The sequence below is a fragment of the Phalangium opilio genome, unplaced genomic scaffold, assembly GCF_054372755.1.
Source record: "Phalangium opilio isolate 3A_F unplaced genomic scaffold, DU_Popi_V2 ptg000003l_1, whole genome shotgun sequence".
Classification (NCBI taxonomy): Eukaryota; Metazoa; Arthropoda; class Arachnida; order Opiliones; family Phalangiidae; genus Phalangium; species Phalangium opilio.
The window spans coordinates 2,999,794-3,016,565 of record NW_028324145.1 but is presented as its reverse complement, the minus strand read 5'-3'; the positions used below and the strand labels follow the sequence as shown (position 1 = coordinate 3,016,565).

Sequence of the window (16,772 nt, the reverse complement as noted above, 5' to 3'; positions counted from 1 at the left end):
GACTGGTCTTATAATTAGTAGAAGAATTGATAAAAAATCACTTGATTTTCTACTTCACCCTCCCTTTAACGGTAGTGCCATACTTTTACGTTAAAATTTATGATTTTAGTAGTGGCTATAGCTTTCTTTGACAAACTTATAATTAGAGGTTATATTCCCTTTAATTATCCTCTTCTTAGAAATCAATTAATTAATTAATTAAACCAAAAGTGAAAAATGATGCTGGTTTTTTGACGAGTTGTCTGAGAAATCATTCGCGCTTCCACAACACACACTAATCAATGGCAGTTTTTTAAGGCTTAAATTTAAGACTTTGTGGTAAAATTTTTTAGAACAGAAACATTACCTACGTGAATGTGCGTTAGTCTTTTGGAAACACGCATTGTAAGTCAGAGTGATTAATAATAATAATAATAGATAAGGAAAACAGTGCTAAAATATTAATGTTTAATATTACCAAAAAAAAAGGTTATAATTACGAGTTAGTATAGAGACAATATAACCTAATTGTTGTTACTGTCGTTACGCTGATAATCGTCTATTTTTAGGCCACATTTTATTAAAAATTATAGTTGTTTGCTTGTTTTTTTTTTTTACGACAAAGGGGAAGGTTGTCGCTTGTCTAATAAAACCATCCACATTTTAGGTCAAATTTTTTATAAATGCCAGGGTTTTTAGCAGGGGTGTGCCGGTAACTATAACATATTTTTTAGGACCTGAACGGGTACCCGACTCCCAATTTTAAGCCTTTGCCAATACCCCAGTCTGTTCTGACGGGTCTAGTTCAGTTCATGATGTTAGGACCCGACCGGGTACCCGAAACATATTTTTTAGGACCCGAACGGGTACCCGAGTCCCAATTTTAAGCCTTTGCCAATACCCTGTTCTCTGACGGGTCTAGTTCAGTTCATGACGTTACCGCGCGTGTTTTAATACTTCTGCCTTTCATAGTTAAATAATTTAATTAGTAACAAGTTATTAATTAATATAGTTTAATGAATTACACTATGGGATAATGGCTCAGCTTTGAAATCTAGCTTTTAATTGGACTGTAAGGGAAAAAAAAGACCCGAATTAGACCCGAAAGCTAATTTTGGGGATTTTGCAGGACTTGACGGGTAATAGAGTAGTGGCACTCCATGTTAATTTCTCATAGAGCGTAACGTTGCCAAAGGCAGGGAGGTGCCATTACTCTATTGAAATTTAGACCCGATACCTGAGGGTAAAATTTTCAATTACCCAAAGTTTACCCGACACTCAAAAATCTGGTTTTTACTTTTTAGTCACAAAATTTGGATGTAACGATACAAATTTCATTCGAGATTATAATTTTTCACAATTAAATTTAATATTAATTAATTATAGTAGGCCAAATTTCCGATGAAATATCCTTTGACCTACTATTTTTTGGGAACCTTATATTACAAGTAAAGTATAGTATAGTATAGACTGAATGGCAAAAAAAACACCCTTTGATATTTGTTAACCTAGTCTAGAAATTTACATACACTTTTAGGGACCATATCAAAACTGTGACCTTCTCATAATATAGTTTAAAAAGGAGAAGGTTAAGTAACATAATATTATACCTTAAAAGAACGGCCTTTTTCTAAATATAAAAGGAACAATATTAAAAATTATATTATCTCCTAATACAAAATAATTAGCTTTTAATTAGTCTTACAAACGTGGACTACTGCACCATCCGCCATTGGTTTATTGGCGTCTGCTAGCCTGAACCTCTTAACCTTAACACACAGCCTGTGAGAAGAACTAGGACTACTGCGCCATCCGCCATTGGTTTAGTGGCGTCTGCTAGCCTGAACCTCTTAATCTTAACCTTAACACACAGCCTGTGAGAAGAACTAGGACTACTGCGCCATCCGCCATTGGTTTAGTGGCGTCTGCTAGTTTGAACCACTTAAAGTTAAATATCTCAGCCTGTGAGAAGAACTAATACGGTAGGGGATAAGTGGTTCGATTTAGCAGACGCCACTAAACTAATGGCGGATGGTGCAGTAGTCCTAGTTCTTCTCACAGGCTGTGTGTTAAGGTTAAGAGGTTCAGGCTAGCAGACGCCACTAAACCAATGGCGCAGTACTCCACGTTCTTAGAACTAATTAAATGCTAATTATGTTGTAATAAGAGATCATTCATTTAATTTTTAATATTTTTCCTTTCATATTTAGAAAAAGGCCGTTCTTTTAAGGTATAATGTTAGGTTACCTGAACTTTTCCTTTTTTAATGTCGATGGTTTTTTTTTTCTAAATTACTGTTCTTAGGATGTAGGAAATATTCTTATCCTGTGATTCTATATTTCTATGGATTGTTAAATACATGACTATAATATTCTTCGATGTTGTAACTAATTAGAATAATTAGGTTAATTATTAACGAGGAAAGTTGTAATGTGGCTTTCCTTTAATTAAAATAGTGATAATCAAGTGATTAGGGAAAAAAATTATTAAAAAAAATCAAATAGACATTGAAAAAGAACTAGTCATGAGCAAAAAAAAAAAAAAACCTCGAGATTATTTGTTGATTTAATTAATTAATTAATTAAGAGAATTTAGTTTAATTATTATTTTATAGCAGCTATAATATTTTTTGAAGTACCTGAAAATATATTAATTAGGAGGGTATAGTCTTTGAGCATTTTGTTACAATGGAATTTTATTTTATTGAATTTTGGTTGCTCAAATATTATATAGGAACACTTTTAGCCTTTTAGGTGCTAAAATTCTTTAAAAATTTATGTCAACGTTAAATTTTTAATTTTTGATTAGATTACAAATTAAAAAAAAACCTGAATTGAATCCATTAATTAAATTTTTTAATTAACCAATCATTGACGAGATAAGTTAATTAAATAATTGTTTTATTAGAATTTCTAAGAATCATGTTTATAGGCCTTAAAAAATTTGCTAGCTTTTTGATATAACTAATAGTTATACTTATACTTATAACAAAAGCTTATCGCAATTAAATAATGGTAACGACTAATTAGAGATAAAAAACTACACTAGTAATTAAATTTCATCCTCAGCGCAGCATTTACTAAAATCTAGCATCATTTAATAATCCTTAAGTGCCTGATGTTATTCTCTAAATTTTTAATTGGCCAGAATTGTTAGCACATTTTTATACAGAAAACATTAATCGTGAAACCAAATTAAAAAAAAAAGATTCAATTTAAAAATTCCGTGAAAAAAACTGAACTATAATGAACCAACTTTCTGTTAACAAGTAATACGCTTTCTACTAAAAACACAGTGACTGACAAATCCGTAGAAAAACATTCTCAAAATAAAATGTAAAGAAAACTAATCAAGAATACTATTTTCCTATTATCTATCATTTCACCATGAAGTATTAGTAGGGAGTTGGAATTGGTGTAGGGTTCAGGGGTGTGCGAGTACTCGTTAAGTTCGAGTACTCGGTTCGAGTATCGAGCCGAGTACTCGACTCGATACTCGATAACAACACATTGAGATACTCAAGACAGATTCGAGTAGCTTTTTAACATCTTAAATACTCGACAAATACTCGAGTCCGAGGCTTACAACTATAGCAGACGATGAGTTCATGATCATTTATTTTGAAAATCACCTGTTCAATGTTTAATTGATCACTAACAATCTTTTTGAACTAGTTCGATATTAGATAATTGAAAATCTTCGTTATTTTCAAGAAATTTACAAAATTGCTACTCGACAAGTCAATATTTGAGACTCGATAATTACTCGAAAGAACCAAAATTTGATCTATCTAAATACTCGATACTCGAAAGTATTTTTGAGACTCTGCTCGATACTCGATAAGAAATTAGTTTCGATACTCGGACTCGGCTCAAAACCGAAAAAACGGGACTCGCACACCACTGGTAGGGTTGTCACAAAATTTACTGATATTCCCTGACTTTCCTGAACTAAATGGAAGTTATTTCCAAATTTCCCAGACTTCTTCATATTTTCCATGACTTGTAACAACCTTGTGAATTGTATCTGATATTAACCTCATTGCATTGTGAATTTAATGTTTCCATTTAGTCGCATTTGACAAACACAATTTTTCTTGAGGTTTGTCACAATGTTTGCCATTTTGTTGAATGTTACTTACCGAAACTTTACCACGTGAATAGTTTAAAAAAAACCCTTATTCCAACTCAATACTTTAACTATTTTCTATTTTATCTCTTAACACTTTATTCTCACTGACAGTTTTCACTTTCATCCCAAGATTTAACCTGAAAAACATCTGCCTGACTTCGTTAAAATTCTTTTAACGATGTCCTTATACGTTAATAGTCTCAATGTTTTTATTTATCTCACTACGAAACACGCATTGTCAAGAAATAGGAAATTTTTGTGTAAAAAAAAAGAAAAAAGAATCCCATCGTTATGTATATAAATTTATTTCACTTTTTAAGTTTTTACGTGATCACGTTTGAGTTTAGTTTTAAAATTGAAATATAATAAAACAAGCCAGTGTTTAATTTAATTTAAAACTATATTTTAATTAATTGTAATTATTTTTATTACTATAATTTTTTATTTTTTAAATATTCTGCTTTAATCGCTTCTCGTTCTTCTGGTGGAGGTAAAATTGGTTTTATACCATTTTTTCGACGATCCATTTGAATTGTGTACTGAAATTTAATCATTTGAAATTGGCATCAACGTGAAGAACTTTTCAGTTTGTCAATCAATGTCACTTCGTTCCTATTCAAATTCCCTGACATTTCTAGGTTTTTTTGATAAATGGACTAAATAGGTAAGTAAAATGTTTTCTTTCTTTTCAGTAATTTATTCCACCTTATTCCCTTTCGCAGGAAGTTAGGCTTAGTTGGTCTGTCGTCTGCTACAAAAGCCAAAAATATGTACTGTAGCGGACGACAGACCAATTTCTTCCCTTTACTCACCCCCATGAATCCCGAGCTAAGCCTAACTTCCGGTGAAAGGGAATAAGGTGGATTTATCAATTAGAGTGATAGCTGAGCTGACCAAATACATCATATGACGAAAAATAATTTATTGAGACAGGGATTAAATAATTTTTTACCCAGAAACCTTGACAAGCTTTGTAATTTTCAAAGTATTTGTTGCAAACTGATTTATCACGTGAATTTTCACTGATACATTTAAATGACATCTCTTGTTCCTGTTAAATTTTAAATATAAGTTTTTTTAAACAATATTATAGATTGAATTATAATTTTACTGACCTTTAGACATGGGTGTTTTAAACTTGAATTTTGTTGTGAGGATAATTGTATCACTTTCCGCCTTTCTTCTTCGGATTGTGATTTAGGAACACCAGCGGGATTTTCGTCTAAAAGTCCCATAATCAATAAGTAAATATTAATATTGAAATGAAAAAAAATTAAAACAATCCTTTAAGCCTAACGTAAGGAGATACTATAGCAGACGATGCTTTTCTCTCGAGGTCAAATTTCAAATTAATAGTAAATTCGGTGAACTTTCATTGGTTCTCGCTTCTCGTGATTATTATTTCACATTAGAGAGGCGGTAGCCACGTAGGACATTCTCAAGTTGTATACTACTATGTATACTTTTATTTTTTTAGCACTCAGAAATGGTAAAAAAAATACCAGGTATTAATGCAAGTACATTAGAGAATGACAATATAATTTCCATTTTCGTGTATTTTTCTATAATTGTATGTTTTAATTTGAGTTTTCTATTTTCAATATCGATTGAATGTGAAGGTTTTACTGGAAATAAAGGACATTGTCATTAAATTTGTGTTTTCCATTGATGAAATTTAGAAATATAGACGGTGACCTTCACTCTAGTGAGGAAGCTGGAAGCCGATTTTCATTTTTCAACACGGGAATCGAGCGCTGAAGTAGAGGCTGACGGAAGAGTCGATTATGGTCACCAGGCTTGGCGTTTTTCGCGTAAATTTAAAGGTAATTACATTTCACTATTTATTTTGATCAATGCTAAAGTGTGCATGAATAGTCAATTAATACTAATTGTGAAAAATATATGTGTGAAATTTGGTTATAAAACGTGTTACGCCAACTAGGTCTCGGGGGATTGTCGAAAGTCGGAAAGTAGGCCTTGTCTAGGCTTCGTAGCCTAGGCCTACTTTCACCGCTGCTCCCAGAGACCCAGACAAGGCCGTCATTAAGAATTTAGGTGAAAGTGGGCTATCGCTAAAAAGAAAGCGAGGAGGGGGAACCCATACAGGAAAACTTGTAACGCTCGGGGAATGGGAATCTCAATTTTTTTTTTGTTTTTTCCTTCCTTTTTCTTTACCAAACAAAACTTTAGGCGGAAAATAAGCGGCTTTAATTTATTTTTTAGTATTTACTATTGGTATTAATTTATAACTTTAGGCCTAAGATTTTTCATTATTTTTAATGAAATTCTTTTTGAGCATGTTGTTGATGTGGCTTCTGGCGACGTCTGTTTCTCAATTTCAAAGTTCTGGGGACAGGGTTTTATTTGAGAAAATATTATGATTATGATATTGTTAGTCCTAGTGATTATTAAGGTTTTATTTGAAAAAATATTATGATTATGATATTGTTAGTCCTAGTGATTATTAATTTATAACATAGGATATTTATTATTTTAGCTCAAAGGATTTGGATTAGAGAGTTTAATGATGGCATAACGTTAATGTTAGTGGGTCCACGCACATGGATGTATGTGTAGGATTGAGAAGTTTATTAAAAGCTTTCGCGTTTGGGGATGAGAGATTCTGACGACGAGTCCCTGCCTGGTGGCCATACATTGAATAAGAGAGAATCCGCAGTCGCGGTTAAAAGCGGCGGCAACGGAACGTTGATTAAATCGAATCATCACAATAACGTCGCCAACACTATTCAGAGAAAGTATCGCAGACATCAACTGCGACCGAGTGAGCAGCATTCGCAAAGAAATCATGGGCACGATAAGCTTTTCTTCTGCTCCGAATCAGGCTGCGGAAGGGCTTTCTCTTCGAAGTTTAAAATGATGCGACACATGCTAATTCATTCTGGTGAACGTCAATTTCAATGCTCATTGTGCGATCGTTGTTTTCATCGTAAAGATCACCTGAAAAATCACCTACAAGTGCACAACCCGAATAAAGTGACGCACACTTGCGACCATTGCGAAAAGCGCTACAGTTCCTTGCTTTCTTATCGCAAACACTTGGCCCTGCATGCTGCCGAATCTGGCGATTTATCCTGCAAGTTGTGCGGAAAGATTTTCGAAGGGAAAGAGCAAATTATGTACCACCTCAAGGTGCACTCGGGCTCAAGAGCGTTGAAAGGACCCAGCGAACGGAAATATAAATGCGACCAATGTGACCGGTGCTTTTTCACCCGCAAAGACGTTAAACGACATATGGTGGTTCATACGGGCGTGCGCAATTTCTTCTGCCAGTTTTGCCCTCAAAGGTTTGGCCGGAAGGATCACCTAGTACGGCATATAAAAAAGAGCCACGCTGCCCAAGCAGCCGCTAATAATGCCGCCGCGAATAACGCCCCAAAGGATAACAACCCTTGCTCTTCCAGTAAGGCAGCCAGTTCCATGTCGCAAGCGCAATCCCATTCGCACCAGAACCAAAATCATCATCACCATCACGCCGTGTCTTCGAGTAACGACAACAAGCAAGGCCTAAATCTGAACTTGAATCGACCCAGCCCGCACCCGGCCGTGGTACCGACGTGTATGCCTTCTCAACCGAGTCACGGGGGCTTAGAACAGGCCCAGAGTTCGTTTAGCCCCTTTCACACGATGCATTCGATGCATTCGGCCTTGCAGGATAGTTGCCCGACTTACATCTCGATGAAGCAAGAACCGTGTTTCCAAACGCTGCAAAATTCGCACGGTTTGGGTGATCACCCGACATCCAGCTCGGCCATCAGTTCTAGCACGAACGCGTGCCAATCTTTGGACGAGAGCGATCACTTATTGAAATTGAGCGACGTTAGTCAAATGATTCCCGTGACGCATACGCAATTTTATCCCTTATCCTCGAATTGCACCTTTCCTTCGGGCGTACCTCACTTGCTGCCTAGCAATTGTTATTTCACTAGCGTCGCGGGCTCGTCTCATTTGTTACCCACGCTACCTCCAGATACGGTTCTGCAGCCAATTTCGAGCACGGGTTTACCCTTTTCAGCACCAATGTCGTTAGACGTGGGACCACCCGCTCTACCTCATTTTAATCAAGCTTTTCAATGAGATGTTACCGTATTTTTTTTACGGAGAAAATTGATGTGTGCCTTAGAAGTTACAAAGAAGAAATAGCGTTGCGTTGTCGCATTAATACTAATACGGTGAAGGAAGAGAAAGGAGAGTGAAATTTATTTAAACGTGGCGTTTGTAGGTGTAATGTTTTCACATGGGTAATTCGTTGATACAGCGGTAAATCTTCATATCAAGGTAGGCGTTTTTATTTCTAAATTTTTACAGTTACAAATGAATTAACTTTACCATAAGTTAATTCATCTTGTTTAAAATGTTAACTATCTGAAGAAGGATAGTTATATAGTTAGTAAATGGTACAAATTGAGACCAAAAGATAAAATAGTAGACCTCATTGAAACATGCTTGGAAAAATTTTTAAATTGTTGGTCTAATTTTCAATTTTCATTGAAAATGCCGTAAAAATTTAATTTGCAATATTTAATAATATAAAAGGAAAGTCGTTAGAATTACCTCGTTAACATTAAAACTACGTAAGTCGCTAATTAAAATAACCAGCTCAAAGTGTAAAACATCTGAACCAGCCGACTCTATTTTAAGGAGTGTCGGTATTTTTTTTAAACAGGTTATTAGAATTATTTACCACTAATAACCATGTTAAAAAAAAATTGTGAATTTATAAGCAAATATGGTAAAAGATAATAATTTTTTTACCAATTTATAAGAAATATTAGAAATATTTGATATTAAGCGAAAAAAAATGTTAGATTTTTTTTTTTAATATTTCTTTAACAATTTTTCCAATGAGACATTTTTATATTAAAAAAAGTTTTGTTTATACCCCCTTATATATGGATATCTAATTAACTATTGGTATAATTAATTAAATGTAAGTTTATTCGTTATTAAGTTAGATATTATGATAATTACTGCGAAAATGTTTTAATGTTTCGCTAATTTTTTTTTTTAATTGGCGCATTTTAACCAACAAAAAGCTAAATTTTAATAATTTCGTCTTAATTGTTGTCTCGTTAATTTTCCAAAAAAAAAAAATGCAAAATTTTTGGCCCCCCAAAATATTCTTAAAAAATGGGCCAAGTTAAAAAAACCAAAATTTGAAATTTTTCAAAAAAAAAAAAAAAATACCCACCTACCTCAAAACAACTACAAATGATTTATTTAATCATTAGTAATTAACTACCTCATTTTTATAATTAATTTTAATTTAAAATAAATCGTAATTATTCCCCCCTTCATTTTTATATAATGTTACGACAATTTTTCCTAAGATTTTTTTTTATTATTTTTTCCTACATAAAGTACAATTTTTAAAATACATTTACTAAATAACTATCTATAACTATAGTCGTTGCTTAATTACAAATGAAAATTTATGTCGTGATTTACTATTTTAAAAGCATTATATACAAGTCTAAACATCGCCTCGTTTTGGAATTTAATATACTAACAATAGTTAAACTATTTTTTTAAAAAAAATACCTGTCAATTATGCAAAATACGTAGAGTTTACGTCATTTTCCGAGACTACGCTATTGAAAACAAAAATTAAAATTCTTAACTGTACAAGGTGAGTACGGTTGTAAAAACACTTAAAACCTAAAAAAGTAACATTGATGAACCGAAAACAGTGCCTAAATGCCGACTAATTTTCATTTTGTATCTAGCAACGACTTTAAAATGTAATTATTAAACCATAATATACCTCTTTTCAAATATAATCTTAATCTGACCCCAATGGAACCTCAGGGAAGTATTACAATTTTAAGTTTCTTTGGGGTTTAGATTTTAGGACAAATAATATTTGAATAATTAATTTAAAGCTACAAGAATTAATAAACTATTCAAAATTTCGAAAAGTAAAAACAAGAAGTGATATCTAGTTCATTAGGGAGAAGTTATAAGATGCCTAAGCATTCGCGCGCCATAGTCCCAGTCCCCGTTCAAAATACAAGGGGGGACGTAAAAGGAGGCCGGGCTATTTCACCTCTCCTCAGTCGGAAAATACGTAATTTTCGTCATTCGCGTCGCGCTGACGTGAGTTTGCAAAAACCAATGAGATGCCGGCTGTAATTTAGAGGCGGGGATTAACTCCGGACCTACGTGTTTGGACTGGAGATAAAGCTGGAAATGTGGCGAATTTATACCTTCTCCTAATAAACTAGATATCACTTCTTGGTAAAAACTAAAATCTCAATTAAGTACAATCATGGGTCAACCGTGGAGATATTTAATAATATAAAAATACTATATTTTAGGAGCATTTACATAACATATACCGCGATTATTATATGACCCTCGCAAAAACTAAAATACCTCGTGAATAGTTTATTAATCCTAGCTTTAAATTTAAATTATAATAATAAAGTTCCTTTTAATAATATTACGCTAAAGAAATAATTTTTTAAACACTGAAGTCAAATATATATAACAGTGGGTCCAAAACTCGTGCAACGAGTGTCAAAAAACCACCATTTTATATGAAAAAAAAACAAAGATTTCTTCTACACAGAAAGATAGAATTCAATCTATCGTTTTTCGATAACTTAAAACTTTTTTTTTTGCAAGTCGTCCCCACCAATTTATAAACCCTCCTACATTTTAACGAAGTCAAACTTTAAAAGATAAGGCTCGAAAATGTTGTTTTTTTAACTTTCTGTACTGTTTCTATGGTTTGTAGCTTAACTTTGCTAACGCCCTAAAAAAATGTTACCACTTAACATTGTCAAGATGAAAATGGTTTAGTTATTTTTTATTTTTTTTCTACTTTCCTCCCTAAACAAGAAATTATTTAAAGGAACGATCTCGTAGAAATTCGTAGGTTTTTTTTTTGGAGATTTTTGTAGAACTCAACGATTTGGGACTGTTGAAGTAGAAGTTGTTGTTACTTTGTCGCGTAGTTTCAAGTTCATTAGTTTTCTTTTTTGCTGAAAGGTTCATTCAGGCTGTAATTTTAGTTCAAAAAGGTTCGTTCAGACTGTAATTTTAGTTCAAAAAGGTTCATTCAGGCAGTAGTTTTAGTTCAAAAAGGTTCATTCAGGCAGTAATTTTAGTTCAAAAAGGTTCATTCAGGCAGTAATTTTAGTTCAAAAAGGTTCGTTCAGGAAGTAATTTATTTCAAAAAGGTTCGTTCAGGCAGTAATTTAATTCAAAAAGATTCGTTCAGGCAGTAATTTTAGTTGAAAAAGGTTCGTTCAGGCTGTAATTTTAGTTCAAAAAGGTTCGTTCAGGCAGTAATTTTAGTTGAAAAAGGTTCGTTCAGGCAGTAATTTTAATTCAAAAAGGTTCGTTCAGACTATAATTTTTGCTGAAAGGTTCGTTCGGACTGCAATTTTTGCTGAAAGGTTCGTTCGGACTGCAATTTTTGCTGAAAGGTTCGTTCGGAATGCAATTGTACTAAAAGATTCGTCCGTACTTTAATTGTTGCTGAAAGATTCGTTCATACTGTAATTGTTGCTGAAAGATTCGTTCATACTGTAATTATTGCTGGAAGATTCGTTCGAACTGCAATTGTTGCTGAACGATTCGTTCCGACTGTAATCGTTGCTGAAAGATTCGTTCGTGCTGTAGTTGTTGCTGAAAGATTCGTTCGTGCTGTAGTTGTTGCTGAAATATTCATTCAGATGCAATCAGTTTTTGCCGAAAGTTAAATTCTAAATCTGATCGTTAGTTTCAGTTTCATTTAATATTTTAAGTTCAAATCGAGGATTATAACAAAAGAAAACTAGTTTCTAAATTTGTTATTAATTGACCGTTATTGTACTTCTCGGTCTCAGATTGAACTCTACAATAATCTCCAACAAAACTTACATTTCTTGGGACTGTTCCTTTAAAAAAGAAACCGTATAAAACGATTTAAGCGCCCTAGTCAAATAGACTAAACTTTAAAAATAAATATTTTCGATTTATTGGAAAAAGAAATTAAGAAAATCAATACCAAATAACAGATTTAGGCTAAATATCATAGCGAAAGTAACTTAAAAGTTAAAAACAACTCAGTTTTATACCAAATATAATGATTTTTTTTTTGTTTAAAAGAAATTAGCTAAATTTAATTAATTAATTACGGGTATGAAGAATCTAAAAGAGAGGAATTTTTGATTAAATTTTTATTTGTTAGTTTAGTTTAATTTCTTTAAGAAAATCTATCTTAAATTTTGAAAGTTTCGCTGAATTGAGAGTTCAGATATTCGTTACGTCAAGTGCTGAAGGTAATCTTTAATTTTTCTCTAATTAATATTAATAAATAAAAATATTTCTAAAATTATTTCATTAAAAGTTATTCTAAAATCTCAAACATGTAAAAATTGGTGAATTTAGAGGGTCGCTGAAATATCGCGGAATTCGAATCTAGATTTTATTTTGACACTTAAAACAGGATCTCAAGGCTAAAAAATACTTTCCAATTTATTTAATTCACTTTAAACTAAATTTAAAAACTTATGTATCTGGCCTCTCACGAAGCGAAACTGTAGTTAATTATTTTTATTTGAATTTGTCGAAATTTGCTTAACTAATTTTGTGTTTCGTTTAATTTTCGTGTAAATAACCCTTTCAATTAATAATTAATTAGGCCTTATTAACGAGTTATTGGTAGCTTTTTTGAAATATATTTATTTTTCTCAAAGAAGGTGAGAAAAGAAAAGCTGCCAAGCAGTTTAATTGCGAATTGTTCCTAATAAGTGCCAATATCATTTAAGTGTTCATTAATTGTTTTTTGTTTTTTTTTTTGTAATTTTTGTTTAATCGTTTCGTCTATGGTTAGATTATCCTAACTTCTAATCTTTAAGGAATTAATCAATAAATGATTTTAATTAACGAAGTTACAGATGAAAAATTAACAAATCCAACAAACGTTTTAGCATATCATTTGAAAAGTTTAAATTTTAGTTTTACTTCATTTTTATTAGATTTTAAATATAATTATTAAAAGTCATGGAAATTTGAAGATTCTATTATAAAAACATTAATTTTCACACAAAATATTGTTGGATTTGATAATCTTGAAGTTAACTACGTTTAATTAAAATTAATTATTGTTAATTCATTTAAATTAAATTCCTTTCTCGTACGTAAGAAAACACCTCTCTCGATAAAGTTTTTTTTTAAATAATTAAAAAATAACAATCTCAAATATAATCGTGATCAAATGATATTAACTGACCTTAAAGGTAATTTTACAAAAATCGCGTAAACTTAAATAGATTAAATGATATCAGAGAATTAAATGAGAAAATGATTAAGCCACACAGTGGCGTAATACAATTTTGAACGAACCCACCCATTTTTTATATAGACACATTTGTGTCATTAATAACTTTTTATACCGTATTTAAATCCTTAAGGTATATTAAAATAATTCACCTATAAAATATAGGCGCAAATTAAGAATGTATCCATAACAGTAGCGCTACATTCCAAAACATGTATTTTATGGGTCACGTGACCCTTGTAAGCTGGACACACTAGAAATGCAGAATGAATCGTGACATGCCCGATTTTCGACATTGATAATTTTGTCATTAGTTTATTAAAGATAAGCCACCCTTTTAATTAATAATTAAAATCCCTATGATGTTAAAAACAATTATTCGGTAAAATGATTATTTCCGATATTTTTACCAAAACGTTTCCTTCAAGTTTGTTTGTCCATTTTTATTTTGACCGCAATATCTCTAAATAAATTTGAAATTAATTGTCATTTGAAAGCAACAGCATTATATTGTAATATATTATTACCGAATAACTTTTGACTATTCAGTAAATCTGGTTAGTTCAGTCTCAAATAATGAAAATAATTTAATTATCAATGAAAATGAAAAATAAAGGGCTAGTGTCACGCTTCACATTTGAAAATGAAAAAACAGTGCGTAACCTGTGAGGTTCGCTGTTGAAGTTAGAATATATTAAAACGAAGAAATGCACGAGGTAGAAATTTAAGCAATTTTTTTTTTTTTTGACAACTGGTGGTTGGTTGGAAAGAATTTCACGTCGAATTTAATTTTTTTTTTTTTTAATTTTTATTATTATATATATTTTTTCAATTTATTTTCAATAATTACTTTATAAGGGCTATTAATATTTTTTTTTCCTTTTTAAACATTTTTGTTTGGCTCCCCGCTTGAATTGTCTAGGTGATTTTGGTTTGGTAATTAATGTTTCGTAAACCCCGTGAAATTTTTTTTTCTGTTTTTGTTTTGTACCGGTGAAAATTTACAAATTGTCAATATATTTTATTAGATTATAAAATGAGAAGATAAAATTTGTGTGTGTAAATTTGAAATTAAGCGAATTTACCAAAAAAAAAACTAATATTAAATTTCAGTTAATTTTTAAATAATTTGAAATTTAAATGGATGGATCGTATCCCGGTTTAAATGTTAATTAACTATAAAAATTAGTGTATATTTTATTAATTTTTTTTTAATGTTTAATTTTGATTTAGCTAAAATTGGAGCTTGGCTAGATTCCCCTAAAATAGCTATAGATGTAATGATAATTTAAAGAAATATAATTATTTTACAAAATTGAGACCTTTCATTTGTCAAAATTTAACTGAAATAATTTTGATAACTCCATTCCGTAATTAATTTTCCATAAATTTAATTAAAATATTTAAAATCAGATTATTCAGGGTGTTTCAAATAGGGTGGTAGGACTGAAGTGGAGTTGTTTCTATGTCCGGTTTTGAGTCACTATTTCCGAGTTATGATTGGATTGTTTTACGGATGACCCCATAAATTTAAGTAAGATTCTATAAAAATTATAATTTAATTAAGGAATTATCCGTAAAACAGTAATCATAATTTGTAACCGTTGTCCCCTAAGGCAAAATGTCATAGAACATTTTCGACTCAAAATGGTACGTATAACCAAAAGTGTATAGACATAAAAACAAAAGTACACTTCGTTGAAACTTGCTCACGCCGTGTAATATGAGAAGCCCTCCTTTTTTATCAACCCCCCCCCCTCTGTGTATGATTACCTTCTAGACCGTGGCACAGGGAACAAGCCGTAAATAGACTCGTAAAATATAGCAGATGCTAGCTCTGGTACCAAAAATTAACGTTTGGATCGCCAGCATCATGTACTACTTTCTATAAACCAATGACGTCAAGAAACTCTTCCCTGATTGGTTAATTCGTTTATAGGGTTGAGAGGAGTGTAGTTTGCTTCTCAGTTCACATGTCGTCTACAGCCAAAGGCTGGGAATTGTTAATGATGTGTACTTTTCATTTTATATGTATATACTTTTTATATAACCCACTGTACCTCGGTTCTACCACCCTTTTTATGAATTCAATTCTGAAAGTCCAATACGTTTATTATAAATGAAAGTCAAAACCATTCAACTGTAGTGTTTTAAGGGAAGTCATTATATTAGCTTTTTTGCTGCATATCCCAGTGATTTTTTTAATTTTTGTTTGTTTGTTTGTTTATTTGTTTGTTGAAAACAGCCAAATATTTTTGCGCTTTAAATTTAGTATAGCTTACACCCGGTGTTTTTGTACGCTTTTTATTATTATTAGTTTTTATTATTTGATTGTATTCTCAATTTGACGCGCTTAACCGCTAATCAGCTTTTTTGCCCGGTGCATTAATTGAAATTTTTGTTAATTAATTAATTAATTGTGCTTTAATTTGTAGTTCGCTGCACTTAATCCCCGGTGGTCCTTCGTTTTTTAGATTATGTTAAATATATTAGATTACGTAAAAAGTGTTTTTTTTTTTTTTTGTTAATTTTTTTTTTTCAGAAAAAAATATATAATTTTTTTTTCATATATAATTAGCTTTCTTTTTTTTACGTTGCTAGCCCTTATTCATAATTAACCATTTGGACTTAATTCCCAAGTAGTATATTTTAGGGAACGTTTAGTTTAATTAATGTTAATTAAATTTAAACAAAAACATTTTTGAAAATAATAAATAAATAAATAAATAAAGGTGATGGTAAAAAATTAACACCTAAAAAAATATTGGCAATTATGATAAAATTAAAGTTAAAAAAATTTAAAATGTTAATGACAAAGAAAATTACCTTTTAAAATTAGGCCTTAAAATCATGTGCCTTTTTGATTATTATAACAAGTACAAAAATGTGGTATTTTTTTAAATATTTGAAGATATTGTAAAAAAATTGATTGAATCGAGAAATTTTGACGTTGCCATAACTGTCTTTTATAATTATAACGCATTTTGAATAAATAACATTTTTTCTCTTTACATGTTTGTTTGTTTTATTTTAACATACACTTTTAATTTTGTTGTTTCAGTAGTTAATCAAGAAGTACAGCGTTCAAGCAAAAACCCTGCATCCCAGACTATTTTTGTTCTTAATTATTGTCTGTAGGTTAAGGGAAAGTTATTTAAATTCAGTTATTAGATTAAGGTGTCAATTTATAGCAAGTTAAGTAGCATGATTCTTTAGTGTAGGCATCCCCAAAAAACCACCTAAAAGCAATGAAAATGTCAGGTTGCGTTTACACTTTAAAGTTTTGCTTCCCGATGGTGGTTTGACCTAGATAAGCGCCAGACCGATAATTATTTCTCCCGAGGCATTGCACGACCTGGCTGGCTTGCTTGCA

The 16,772-nt window shown here is 31.5% G+C and overlaps 2 protein-coding genes across 3 annotated transcripts; one reads left to right on the top strand and one right to left on the bottom strand.

The window, feature by feature from the left end:
- Positions 1 to 4,399: 4,399 nt before the first annotated feature.
- LOC149717118 (coiled-coil-helix-coiled-coil-helix domain-containing protein 7) lies at positions 4,400 to 5,545 on the bottom strand. Of its 2 annotated transcripts, none has more exons than XM_089835551.1 (3): positions 5,226 to 5,528; positions 5,063 to 5,161; positions 4,400 to 4,649 (listed from the first exon to the last, which is right to left on the bottom strand). In XM_089835551.1, the coding sequence occupies exons 1-3, from the start codon at positions 5,343 to 5,345 to the stop codon at positions 4,542 to 4,544; spliced, it is 327 nt and encodes a 108-aa protein (XP_089691677.1). In that variant the 5' UTR covers positions 5,346 to 5,528; the 3' UTR covers positions 4,400 to 4,541. The 2 variants fall into 2 exon arrangements, with proteins under 2 accessions (XP_089691677.1, XP_089691682.1); XM_089835556.1 differs by having other exon boundaries at positions 4,492 to 4,744; positions 5,226 to 5,545.
- Positions 5,546 to 5,720: 175 nt separating this feature from the next.
- LOC149717117 (uncharacterized) lies at positions 5,721 to 16,410 on the top strand. Its single transcript, XM_089835541.1, has 2 exons — positions 5,721 to 5,933; positions 6,608 to 16,410. Exon 2 carries the CDS (start codon positions 6,724 to 6,726, stop codon positions 8,203 to 8,205), a length of 1,482 nt encoding a protein of 493 aa, XP_089691667.1. The 5' UTR covers positions 5,721 to 5,933; positions 6,608 to 6,723; the 3' UTR covers positions 8,206 to 16,410.
- The last annotated feature ends 362 nt before the right edge of the window (positions 16,411 to 16,772 follow it).

Coding starts and splice junctions, on each gene's coding strand:
- LOC149717118 (XM_089835551.1), bottom strand. CDS start 5,345: ATGGGACTTTTAGACGAAAATCCCGCTGGTGTTCCTAAATCACAATCC. Junction 5,162..5,225: donor TAAAACACCCATGTCTAAAG/GTCAGTAAAATT, acceptor AAAATTTAACAG/GAACAAGAGATGTCATTTAA. Junction 4,650..5,062: donor AAGCTTGTCAAGGTTTCTGG/GTAAAAAATTAT, acceptor ATTAAATTTCAG/TACACAATTCAAATGGATCG.
- LOC149717117 (XM_089835541.1), top strand. CDS start 6,724: ATGAGAGATTCTGACGACGAGTCCCTGCCTGGTGGCCATACATTGAAT.